The 12,967-nt window shown below is 39.9% G+C and overlaps 1 protein-coding gene across 4 annotated transcripts; it reads right to left on the bottom strand.

Annotated features, from left to right (window-relative positions):
- Nucleotides 1-5,168: 5,168 nt before the first annotated feature.
- Nucleotides 5,169-12,381, bottom strand: cyldl (cylindromatosis (turban tumor syndrome), like). 4 transcript variants are annotated; one of them, XM_067513985.1, is made up of 15 exons: nt 12,085-12,380; nt 11,395-11,833; nt 10,883-11,146; nt 10,563-10,641; nt 10,292-10,485; nt 9,852-10,017; nt 8,540-8,681; nt 7,945-8,055; nt 7,769-7,860; nt 7,624-7,687; nt 7,391-7,523; nt 6,690-6,798; nt 6,492-6,610; nt 5,992-6,205; nt 5,169-5,915 (listed from the first exon to the last, which is right to left on the bottom strand). In XM_067513985.1, the coding sequence occupies exons 2-15, from the start codon at nt 11,812-11,814 to the stop codon at nt 5,731-5,733; spliced, it is 2,292 nt and encodes a 763-aa protein (XP_067370086.1). In that variant the 5' UTR covers nt 11,815-11,833; nt 12,085-12,380; the 3' UTR covers nt 5,169-5,730. The 4 variants fall into 4 exon arrangements, with proteins under 4 accessions (XP_067370086.1, XP_067370087.1, XP_067370088.1 ...); XM_067513986.1 differs by having other exon boundaries at nt 10,292-10,464; XM_067513987.1 differs by lacking the exon at nt 10,883-11,146 and having other exon boundaries at nt 12,085-12,381.
- Nucleotides 12,382-12,967: the final 586 nt, after the last annotated feature.

The following is a 12,967-nucleotide window of genomic DNA, read 5'->3' as shown; positions in this document are numbered from 1 at the left end:
GGGCTTAATAAAAGCCCTTCTTCTCATGGGAGAAGAGGAACTTCTTTATGAAGCTTAATTGATTAAAAGTGGACTCAGAGAAGAAAGCAGATGCCCATGTGACCTTTAATGCAAATGGTTTATTAAAAGGAAAGAAGAAGGGAGGACCAGAAATAAAAAGCCCATTTAGAAATAAAAACTGAAAATTGGCTAGAGTAGTTAGAAGAAGGAAACAGTGTGAATCTGCCCAGAAATGTACACGTTTACAGCTCAAATAAAAGTGTGGCTTGAGACGCAGCAAGTTCAGGGAGCAACCCACAATGTGTCTTTATGAAACCAAAGTCAGATCTGGATTGATTTATCAGAACCGGTGTTGACGACAGGCTCAGCAGAAAGACGTAACAGCGACTTCCGCTCCATGAAGACTGATAGCATTTGTTCCCCTTCCTATTGGATTTTTCCTGACAGTGACGATGAATGTGTTCAGATCGCGAACAGATAACATGACAGAGCATCATTATATGTTTCAGAGGAGGGATGAGGGTACAAATGAACAGAAACACCTGACGTGTGTTTTGTGTCAGCATTGTTTATAGCTTCAGCCGACACCTTTAGAGTCGTTCATTCATTATTTCAACCAACATCATCATTGGAAAAAAGCCTTTTTTTAAAAATGGTGGTGATAAGGACGTGGAGAGCTGAACAGGAATAAGTATGCATTTATGTTCTATTTTACAATATTAAAAGGAATTTTCATGGGAAAGCAGAACCTACTCATGATAGGCAAATCCCAGGAGAGTGGACCCCCCAGTGCATCTGTGTCACCTCTGGGAAAATAATTAAACAAATCAGGACTAAAATACACTTGTTATAACTGCTAGGACGCCCTTCACTGAAGAATAAATCTGACCTCTTGTTTCAGCAATAACTGGTTTATGTTTATATAGGCTCTTTATAGTTCTATGTGTGTCTGCAATCATGCTTGAGCTCCACCACACAGACACGATTGGAACCAGTCGTAAACAGAAACATCACAAACATCTTATGTAAGTGAATATTGTGGAGAACAGGATGCAAAGGTTTCTGCAGCAAGTGCAGCACAGTGTTTAGTGAATCACCTGTTTCATCCACAGCAGCAACTGCTATGGGAAAATCTAAAGTCTGACTGTGGGTGCGAACGCTGTCAAGCTCCACCAAGACACGTCGTTGGGAGTTTGCATGTGATGGGATGGTGTGTGGTATTTTGCATGGTCGAGACAGTTTGGACATACGTAGGTTGATAAAATGGAAGCAGTCTTCATTAATTTAGGGGGTTTTCTCAGTTAAAGTTAATTAAAAATGTACACGTGTAATGGACTAGTGACGTATTCAAAGTTGCCTTCATCAAGACAGATTGAGCTGGTTCAGATAGTCGGACATACAGTCACAACAAAAAGTAATAGCATTGTTTGCAATGTCCTTGATCATGAAATATGATCTGCTCTTCACCAAATATCAACAAGCACAAAACAGTCATGATCTTTCATATCTTTAGTGACTACGTCCATTAAATACACAAAGTGATGGTGGAAAAACAAAAGACAACAGTGGTTTAATAACTCGCTGAATCACCTTTGGCAGCAATCATAACCTCAACCGAGCTCTTCCTGTAGCTGTGGATTGGAGCTGCACAGTGCAGTTCCTGCCCTTTATTTTCATCATTTAAGCTAAAAAGGACGAAAACAAGATATTTGTGTCCCTGTATGAGGCACAACCTAACTCCAGATTGATAATTATCTTTTGCTCCAGACTAGTGAGACTAGAAATGTCATGTTTACTTTGAAGTGGAAAAGGTCTGCTGCTATGGGCTCTGCATGCTTTTATTATGCAGACACTATCTTCTTTCAGCAGGCCCAGGAGGAACTCTGCTCTTTAGGTAAACACACATGTACAGGATCTGCACTTTTTTGCATAACAATAAGTAAGTTTAAAAATGCTGATCATGTTGGATTAGAGGGAAACTGCCTTGTTGAGTTGCAGGGCCTTGTATTAAGGCTCAAGGCTGCTCCCCTTTCTGCAGCCAACCGTGCCCTCGGGTATATAAAAGAATCAAACTCATCTCAGAGCCCAGCAAAGCACGGCACTCCTAACTAGCATAAAGGTCATCCACAGAGCTGATCACAGCGAGACGAGCGGGAAACATGGTGGACAGCAGGATCAAAAGGATCCGGAACGAAGACAAATATCCAGTGAGGCATGGTTTGAAAAAAAGATGAGACAGAAGGAGCGGGAGCTGAGGAGACTCTTGCACTTAAAAGTACGAAAAGCTTGTGCGTATTCGGATCACGTGAAGCTGAACAACATGCAATATTGGGATGATCAAGCAGAAGTTGGCGTGACACCGATGCACACTTCAAAGCCAACAGAGCAGCGATTTGTTGCATCTGAAGTGTAACAGACGTTCAGGTCCAAGCAGGGTTATGACTGTGACTGTTCCCACTTTGAAATGTGATAAACGCTTCATTTCCTGCTTGTTCTGTGTTACTCTGCTTTGTGTGTCTCCAGCAGGTCACCAAGCCACAGATCGCCCTGAGGTCAGTCGCCAAGATACCGAATGCGGCTGAGGAGACTCACAGAGAGTGATGATGATAAGTTCATTGAGGGAAGACAATGAAAGTCCCACCTGATGGAGTCCAGACGCTGTGAATACCTACAGAAAAGTCATCAAGACATGATAATTGGACTGAATTCAGATGACGACACATCTTTGACTGTAGTTTAGGTTCAGATATCAAGGGAAATGTCTAACATGTACTAAATGACTACACGTACAACTAAGTGAGCAGCGTTACTGATGTCACCAAATTAGAAAAAAAAGACCTGCAGGGATTTTGCCCAAATTTAGTGGAAGATTTTCTCATTTACTTAAAGTAAATATTAAAGTTTGATAAATCTAATGAATTCAGTGCGCCTTTGTTTCCAGACCACTTTACCATTTAAAAACACAAATTTGATGAATCGAATGAAAGAATGACTTAATTTAAGTCATTTTTAAAAATAAAAACAAACCTGTCAGACTTGAGGCCTAAAATTCCTCAGACTTATTTTAGCAGTGACGATTCATTTTCATAGTGATGCTAAACATGATAAATGCATGTGTTATATTCAGTTTTTACCCACAAATTAAAAGAACAGCCTCAGAAACCTCAGAAATCACATTCACACTGATGAATACAAGATGACAGAAGTAGCTGCAGCTGCGTGTTGACAATCTGACTGACCCTTTTAGCACAAGGAGAATTATTATGTACATTTAAGGTGGCTTCATATATCTCTCCCCAGCTGTTAATTATTATTTGTTTCTGATTGTTTGGAGGTGAGTTAGTATGGTAGAAAAGTTACACACAGGACATCTCACACACTGAGCAAAAACATTTTGATAATCAAATTACAACCCTATCAATATACAGTTCATCAACATTTTTAAATTTGACTTTATGCATATGACTAAACAAATATCTACTGTGATTTTGCAGTTACTGTAACAACTCAGAAAATGGTGTTGAACTAACTATTTAAAGGTTTGATTTGCATTTTTAGGGAAACAGGGAAACTTATGTTGTAGGCTGAACAAACTAAAAATGATTTCCAGCGTCTGAACGATTGCAAAGATGACTCTAATGCAAAGTATAATTACAAGAACTTGTTTATCTTGTCAATGGTTAGTTTTGCCAAGAAAATACTTGTTTCACCCTGATTGACAGAAACACACAAACAGGAAAGACCACTGTCCACCTGCTGCCAGAGAGGCGATCTGCAGTTACACCAACATAACATGTCCCTGTCCAACAAGCCCCACACTCACAGCCATCTTTTATTCATGAACACCGTTTCTTTCAACCTTCTAAAGGTCAATGTGTTAAATCTCTTGATGTGTCATGTTCCATTAATGTTCCATGGAAACATCAAATTAAATTATATTTAAAAGCCCCAAATCACAAGTGTTCGTGACGGAGCTCTACAACATGTTTTATGGTTTGCAAATCAGTCGCAGCTACTGATTAAATCAAAGGTGTGTGCTACCTCCTGGAGACAGAGAATAAGAACATATCTCTTGCTGCTGAAGCAACAATAAAAATAATAGGTGTTTTCTCATTATTGGATTACAGGAAACTGTGAGGCATTCGGTTTATTTATGTCTTTAATATACTCAACTATTGATTCAACAGGACTCAAATTCTCAAGGGACAGGGATGTATAAAGCCTAATAATGATATTGTGTGTGTGCCACCGAGCAAACTAAACATTAGAGGGCCGTGGATTGATCCCTGTGGAACACCACAAACAGTCAGCCTTTGGAAAACTGCCCACAAACTGACTCCTAAAAACTTCAGGCTTTAGAATTGATTAGTGAACACTATGCACCCCAAGCATGGCTACAAGAAGGAAGAGACAAGACTTGTTAGTTGGAGACAGTTTTTGTTTTAAATGCATTGGGATGTAGAGCAGTAGCACGACGACCATCAGCATAAAGGTTTACGTTAAAATCCAAACACAGCTTTCCCTAACACATCAACTACACACTTATCCATCTAGAGGTGGCACGAGTTCAGAAATCTGTAAATGTAGGACTCTGTCCAAACTGGTGAATAACATTCTCAAAATGTATTTAATTGTGACTCTTTCTTACAAATAAATCCATAATACTGGAGGGAGGGAACTCTAGAAACAACAATGCAAAGTGCTTGAAAAGAACCTGTGAAGCAATTCTGATAATACAATTACTTACATATGTTTAGTTGTTCTTTGTGTAATTTCTGATTATATACAAAACAATACAATAAGTGCAATAGAGAAAGCTGTCACCACACAGTATATGAAAAACCATTCAATACTATATTTACTTTTGCCTTTTTGTGGTTTCTCTGAGTCACCAATAGTTTCATATACTGTGAAAACGTTTCAGCAAGAACACATGTAATGAATTAACAATGTTTATTTTTTGGGGCATATTTAAACTGCATTTATTGAAATTTACAGAACTGTAGTAAAAATTGAAAGGGTCACAGGTGCAGTCAGGACCTCAAAGCAGACATTTAAGTGCAGTTTCCCTAACTTTGCAAAGTAAATGTATTATTACCTTTAAATTCTCAGTTTTATTCCATAAAGAAAAACAAAAATCCTGAGGTAAATTCAAATATCAAATAACATTCCAGAGAATTGAAACAAATTTTAATGAACAACAGATTCAGCCACCATCCTTAACCCATTAGTCAAAAACACTAAGGTACAATGGAAAGCTGACCGAGCACAAGACCAACAGCAAGTATTTACAATAGGGCCGTTATTTTGACTTTGGTGGATTATTCATAAGCAACGTTTGTACAGTAACTATTAGAGATAATTATCAAACATGAAGAGTAAACAGTAAACTACAAAATCCTAATATTATAGTGCAACATTTATCTTTGCTAAATCTTATTGCAAGTCTGTGATTGTTTTTTCAATCTTTATCAAATAGTGCAAAACTACTGAGCAATTAATGTCAGTTTTTTTGAAACGAGTACAACATTCAAATTATGTTATAAATGATACCAGCCTAATAATAGTTTCCTCGCACCAAAGCAGAAAGAATTAAATATATACACACATGGTTATGAGATGACAAAAAAACCAATCAAGCAAGAGAAAATTACATGGAGAGCAAATCCATTTTTCAGCATTGATAAATGCAGTTATAAATAAAGTTTCCCAGGGTGGTGAATGGTCCCCTCAGCGATAGAGGCACATGTTTGTGCTCTGATAAAGGTACATGTAGGCATCACAGAAGAGACGCTTGGCCACACCTTTCATGTCTCGTGGCACTTGATTGGCCAGCTCAGCGGGAGACATTTCCATGTACATGCCAACCTCAGGACAGGCATGGACCTCAGGGATGTTGAAGCCATCTCTCTCTCCTAATCACAACAAACAGCTGAGTATTTCTATTAATGAAGAATGTGATGAGACAATGCATAAAAAACAAGCACTCACCTTGTCTGTCCGCCATGCTGTCAAAAAAGATCCAGTCTTCACTCTTGGGTCCGTATTTGATGAAGGAGACATAGTGGCTCGTCTCGATACAGAGCACGGCAAACAGCTCCAGTTTGTCTCTGGTCAGAGCATGAGGCATGCTGTGACCCAGGTAAGCTGGGGGGATGTCCAGATCGACTGGTTTATGAAACCGGCGCTGGGGGTGAGAGTGCACCTGACAAGAGAAGACCAGTTACAAACGCTACAAGCAATACTTATTTTCATTATAGATTATTATTAGAATATTTGCTTTTATCACATATGTAACTAATAATAGAATTATAAAAAATAATAGTAACAAATAATCGAATTAGAGTTGTTTAACAGCACCTACGGCCGGTGACATGGTGACATAATTATCAGTAGTATCACATGAAAAATTTAAATCATTGCTCAGTTCCACCCAACAAGCTCTTATGCTACCGACAACATCACTAGGGTGTTAAGATGGTGAGCCAAACCTGAGATGAGCATGTCATGCAGAAGACTTTGAAACCTGTCTGGTTGAAAACAGGATCTTTAAAGCACTCGGTGCACTCTTTAGCAGCCAGGTGTCCACACAGTATGCACTGCTGAGGCCCTGAAACAAGACACAGCACATGTGGCATTCACTTGTGTTTTTACATGTTGGTCTGTGTGCACCGTCTATGTGTGTTAACCTTCAGAGAGGAGGTCTGTGATGTCCAGCTCCAAAGAGGGAATGATCTTGTCGAACATCTTGAATTTCTTTCCAAAGCGAGGCATCTGGAGAATGAGGCAGGAGGGCACCTGCAATTATAAGAGAATCAAATGAAAAGAATATAGACTGCACAGAGAGGATTCAGAGAAATGAACCAGGATGTGCTGAGAAAAATGTCCAACAGCACCACCTAGTGAAAAAAGACACATCACACATCGGTTAAGGCAAAATATAAACACAGACATAAGACCCTGACGTTTTTTTACCCAAAAATTTAAAAACCAACTGCGTTACCTTAACAAACATCTAAGAAAAATACAAAGAAATATACCAAATGCCTGTTATTGACAGTTTGGAAATTGAAAGAATTATGGTGCATAATAATAATAATTTCACATTTTATGAAAACAAATGTTAATTGTACTGCACTTATACAACTCTTTGGAATGACCCGCTGTTTTGAATAAATGGTCTTAAAATATGGTAAGAACCGTATTAAAGTCAATTAAATGTCATCACATTTTCTGATCAAATAATCAGGTACTTGAAAAGAGTTCACGCACATTTTCTTGCCACTGTGGATCATTGTTATTAGGAGGTGCTAATTCGCAGAAAGTCTTTGTCTCTTAGTGCTGTACACGTAATCAGAGCTGTACAAGTGTTGACTGGTGGGGGTCTCACCTCTGCCAGCTTGAGTCCTGTACTGTGGAAGGAATGCTCCAGCAGCTGCTGGACTGTAGGCAGAACCAGGCTGTGGTTTTGGTCCAGGAAGATTTGATAGCAGTAACTCTCCTGCACTTTACCACCAGCTGAGCTAAATGTGACAGGGAGAGAAATGTGAAGCGTGAACGTAACTTTCCTCAAAAGTTCACTGTGTTCAAGCTAGTGTGAAGTGGTATTTAACAGTGTCCTACAGTTTGAGCAGAGGGTCCAGGGCGAGAATGTGGTGCATGATGACAATGAGGAACTCCTCTGGATCTGAAAGACAACAGTCATATCAACGGTTCCTTTGCATCAAAAAAGCTAATGAAGTGTTTCATAGCTTGATTTAAAGCTGACCCTTCTCATCTGTGGTGAAAGAGTGACTGTAGCCATGTTTCTGCAGCTGCTGCCGGAGCTTCATTATGTGCCGCCCTTCCACAAAGCCCTTACTGCAACAGACATACACAGGCAATCACAAACTGTATGGACAATTTACTGAGCATATTACAAAGTAACACAAAAACTGCATGCACCTGCGAAGGGGGTTGACAATGTTGTGAAGCAGGGTTTTCTGAATTGGGGCATCTTGAGGTGCTGTTGACTTAAATAGCATAGAGTCCAACACGGAGGAGCAGGAAAACAAACTGAAAGCACAGACAGAAACAGGAGTTATGACATGAGTAACTGATTATATTCCCTCCCAAAATAAAAAAAAATCTTTACACATATTTAAAACGGATGGAAAAAAGCTACATTCTCAAAGGCTCTAATTAAGGATCTAAAGCAGTAAACACACAGATGATACGGATGTGGACAGATGAGTTTGCTTGTTTCTTCTGTTAAGAAAAATACGGATTGTTGAATGCACCACATATCACTTACTAAAGCACAACTTTCCGAAAACCAGTTGTTTACAGTCATCATTTACCAACTCAGTCAGGTTGTAAGGTCTGTGAGTTAAATTCCATCACAGTGAGGTTGCAAAATGATTCTAAAATCTGACACACTTTTGAAATGTTCTACAAGAACGAGACTTGTGTGTGATTTTGTTAAGTTAATAGAGCTGCTAAAGTTCAGTGTAGACATAAAAATACACATCATTCTTTAGCATGTGTTCATGTTCCTGACCCAAAGAGGGCAGCATCCATGTAGCAGGAGTTGCAGTGGCCCTGGATCCCCTTCATTCGTCCAATCAGAATTTGTTGAACCTGCTCAGCGCTGACAGGAGGAACAGTCTCCAGCGTCCATGTAGTGGACTCTCCATCTTTCTCTGTAGTAATACACAAAAACACACACGCGTGTACGTACATACATACATAGTTACGCATGCAAACGTATAAAACCAGTAAGGATATTTGCTGATGCTGGTGATGCTAGAGTGATGCTACAAGATCAACTAGCAAATGTTGCCTCCATAATATTTTATGAACAACCCGTGAAAATGTAAATAAAAACATTTTCAAATCTCATCAACTTGTATTTTATCCACAATAGAACAAACACAACTGGATGCATGTGATCTTTGAGTCCTCAGGCAGCACTGCACTAAAAACAGGCCTGATTCTCTACTGGACATCACTGCATGGGCTCAGGAACACTTCCAGAAATCACTGTCTGAGAACACAGTTCACTGTACAATCCACAAATCCGTGTTCTCTGGGCCAAAGCTCATTTAAAATGGTCTGAGCAAACACGGAAAACTGTGCCTAAACATTAGTGTCTATGCTGTGGGCAGCTTACACATCTGGAAAGGCTCCATCATTGCTGAAAAGTACATAGAAGTTTTAGAGCAACATATGCTCCATCCAGACTACGTCTATTTCAGGGAAGGCCTTTCATATTTCAGTAACACAATGCTAAACTACATACTGCGTCCATGACAACAGCATGGCTTCACAGGAGAAGAGTCTGGGTGCTGAACTGGCCTATCTGCAGTCCAAAGCTTTCACCAATAGAAAACATTTGGCGCATCATAAAACGAAACTCCAGCAACTGGTCTCCTCACTTTCCAGACGTTTACCGACAGTTCTTAAAAGAAGAGGGGCTGCTACACAATGGTGAACATCACCCTGTTCCAACTTTTTTGAGATGTTTTGCTGCCATCAAATTCTAAATGAGCTAATATTTTCCATGAAATGATAAAATGTCTCTGTTTTAACATCTGATCTGTTGTTTACGTTCTATTTTGAATAAAATATGGATTGATGAGATTTGCAAATCATTGCATTCTGTTTTTATTTATGTTTTATATATAATAGTAATTTTCAACACATTTTTGAAATAATGGAAAGTAAACAATTCTGCTGCAATCAGGAACATGGTGCTTCCACAAGAGGGCACTAACTGCACAAACCAATGGAAATGTTGTTCAACGAGAAAACATGGATTTTATTGAACCCACTGATTCCATCAAGATTAGTGAGTCCGCTCCCAATCTAACCTGTGTCTTCCACTTGTGGCATCTTCTTGTGGTGATTGGCTGATATGCTCTGAAAGCGTGAGTCAGGACGACAGGAGCTCAGCTTCACAAAAAGAGCTTTCTTGGGAGGACACGTGAATAAGCGTACATCTTTAAGGGTACCATCACTCACTCCCCTGTCTTCGTCCTGCAGATGGAATTACAAACAGAGCCAACCAATGACAGAAACCAAGTCTAAGATTAGATCATATGAAATAACTTAAAAATCCTAACGGCTACTTCTCTTAAACAGTATCAACCTTCTCAGAAGATTTTATTCAGCTTTTATTCATTAGCCTAAACCTATTTAATAAAAATTTATCATGTTTAAGGGGCGGGGGGTGGGGGGGCTGGAGCCTATCCCAGCTGTCACAGGATAAGGCAGCCAAATGTGCACCTTAATGCGTCACTGAAAATATTACCAGCTCTAGTCCAGCCAATGTTTCCTTTCGTCCAGGCACGGTACCGATCCAGCGGATGATTCCGTATGAAGTGCCTTGAGCCAAGTTCACCTCTACCACAGAGTTCACAGTCAGACCAAAGTCATTACTGTTTAGTTCTTCTGCGGGTCCATCAATGTCCATTTTCTCTGGCTCTGTAGTAAAGGATACATCCACTTTAAGATTTTTTTAAAGAATTTTATAAAATTTGAGAAACAACCTCAGGCATCATCATGTAAACAGCTGCTCAAACCTGTAGGCACCTCTCCCTTTGCAACGCAGTCTAGCGGAACTTGAACTTCGCCCCCTGTCTTACCATTCTCATCTGTGTCCTGGAGAAAGCAACAAACAAAAATTAGACATGTCTTGTAAAATGTTACACTTGTGCCACAGGACAAAGCAGATGTCATTTCAAATCTGAAATCCCCAAGGATGAGCAGAAAAATACAAGTGATGGCTTGGTCTCTGATGGACAAAAACCGATGAAAAGTGTGTGTAAATATGAGCCAAAAACTACTTATTGAAAGCGCCGTCTACTGCATAGACATGATGCCCGAACAGCTAATGACTTACTGTGGAAATCCGAACAACGTGCTGTCCGTCCCTTTCCTGCACATCCACGACCATGCCGTGGCGACATATATTATTTGTGATATAAGTGACTCTATCTCCTGGGCTTAGCTCTTCTGTTTGTGGCTGTGGGGAGGGCGACAATGAGCTGGGAACCAAAGGCCTGACTCTGGAGAAGGGGGCAAAAATGCCACAGTCTTTCGGGCAAGGAAAGAATTCCTTATACCCATACATGCCATTGGTATTCCCCTTTCCCTTGTCTGGTCCCTGGGGGAAAGGAGCAAAGCAGGGTCCTTTAAACAATATCACAGTCTTAGTTCAATGCCCATAAAAAAAACTTTGGTTTTATTGTTAAAAAAACATTTTATATATATATATATATATATATATATATATATATATAAATAACACACACAGTTCCATTGTACTAGGGAAGGGACACAAACTTCAGAGCCAGGTGAAACCAAACCTACAATGCCTGATACCAGTGGGGGAAGCTAGAAAATGAGTCCCACCTGCAGTTCAACTCCAAAGAACGTTCCTGATATATGATGAGGATATTTGGGCTCTGTCAGCCTCCCGATGTAGCGGATCATTCCCCTCAACTCCTCTTTTTTTTCTTCTACGATCACAGGCACACCCTTCGTGAGTCCCAGTGCTGTCCGGAGAGCATTTCTCTCTCTGAACCACTTCAGCCTCTCTTTGTCATTAGACAGGGCCTGCAGCAGCTCAGCTTCCTCTGCAGTCAGTGGGCTCATGTGATTCACATCTATATCATAGTTTAATCCTACACCTGAGCTCAGTGGGATCACTGACAACTTGGATGTGGTCTTGTGCTTGTATTCAGAGGTGTAACAGATTTGCCCAGCCTCGATGTGTTTAGGATTTGGAGGTTTTTCTGTGATGATGAAGTACCGGTGGTCTACTGATGTCATGTTGAGATGTAGCAGGGACCTGTAAAGAAAGACACACACAGTCTCATACATCAGTTCTCTAACAACACTGGGAGCAGCTAAGTGGCTACAAACAATGATCAAGCTAACTAGCTGGGAGTTTACAGCGACACGCAGAAATCCCAGACGACGTTCAAGTTCATGTAAACTTAATGGAACCAATTGACTCTGGAACAGTTCAGAAAGTCTCTGTTACTTTCTCCAACAAGTATTCGTGACGGGTTTGAGTTTAGCGTAGGTCTGACGCATTACCTTTGCTGCTTTAACAACTTTCACGCTGGCTTTCTGTTTTAACTTCGTTCTTTTCAGTCTCGCTTGGTTTCACTTCCCCTTTCATTTCATTTCACAGCGGCGTCATTTGCCATGTCACGTCCTCTTCCTCTGGACAAAAAAGAAGGTTCCTAACAAAGTTTGGAACCTAAGTCCTTATTGCCAACAGCGCGCGTCTTGGAGAAGAGCTCGAGAAAGTTTTGAACGATTCTTTCTAAAGTGACGCTGCTGTTTTCAGTTGACAGCCAGTAGAACGTGGCCAATGCGCACAGTAAGCTCTGAGTACGAACTTACAGGATAAACACCGGCTTTACTAAATACTCTGCTCAGCTGGAAACTGGGTTAAGTCGCAGGGTCATCGTGCTGTGTTTTTCTGGTATTTGTAGTTCAACAAAGTGCTTTCTGATTTATACCGTGTAAGCTTAATTATGCAGGTCAAAAGTAGGTATTACCTAATATCTCCAATGTGTAAGCCAACTTGTCATTAAGTCTTTCTCATTATTATCAGTTATCCCATTATCAAAATAAAAATGGGCTTAGTTCACCCAAATGCCAAAGGGCTTTACCCCTGCATCTATTCATGCAGACAGTTCTGATTGTATATGTTTAGACTTTGAAACATGGCACTCAGTTGTTCCCCACACACTGGAGGTAAAATATGTATTTGTTGAGAAGAGTAATTCTATAAAGAGCATGACACACATTCTAAAGAATTTGAGTGGATAAAAAAACAAGAATTCTTTAGCTGATATGACCTAATGTAGGAGGTGTATTCTTTTGACAGACTTATATTTACCTTTTAAAAAGTGGTTTTGTTTTTTTAATGCGTTGGCAGTTTTTCATTTTTCCTAAGCATGAGATCAAT

The sequence above is a fragment of the Channa argus genome, chromosome 8 (genome assembly GCF_033026475.1).
Source record: "Channa argus isolate prfri chromosome 8, Channa argus male v1.0, whole genome shotgun sequence".
NCBI lineage: Eukaryota > Metazoa > Chordata > Actinopteri > Anabantiformes > Channidae > Channa > Channa argus.
Note: the sequence above shows the minus strand (reverse complement) of the source record. Positions and strands in the feature narration are given on the sequence as shown.

What these genes read in the sequence shown, in the direction of transcription:
- cyldl (XM_067513985.1), bottom strand. Translation starts at nt 11,814, where the DNA reads ATGACATCAGTAGACCACCGGTACTTCATCATCACAGAAAAACCTCCA. An exon ending in AAAGGGAGAGGTGCCTACAG is followed by an intron (nt 10,486 to 10,562) that starts GTTTGAGCAGCT and finishes AAAATCTTAAAG; the next exon opens with TGGATGTATCCTTTACTACA. An exon ending in CTGGACCCTCTGCTCAAACT is followed by an intron (nt 7,524 to 7,623) that starts GTAGGACACTGT and finishes TGTCACATTTAG; the next exon opens with CTCAGCTGGTGGTAAAGTGC.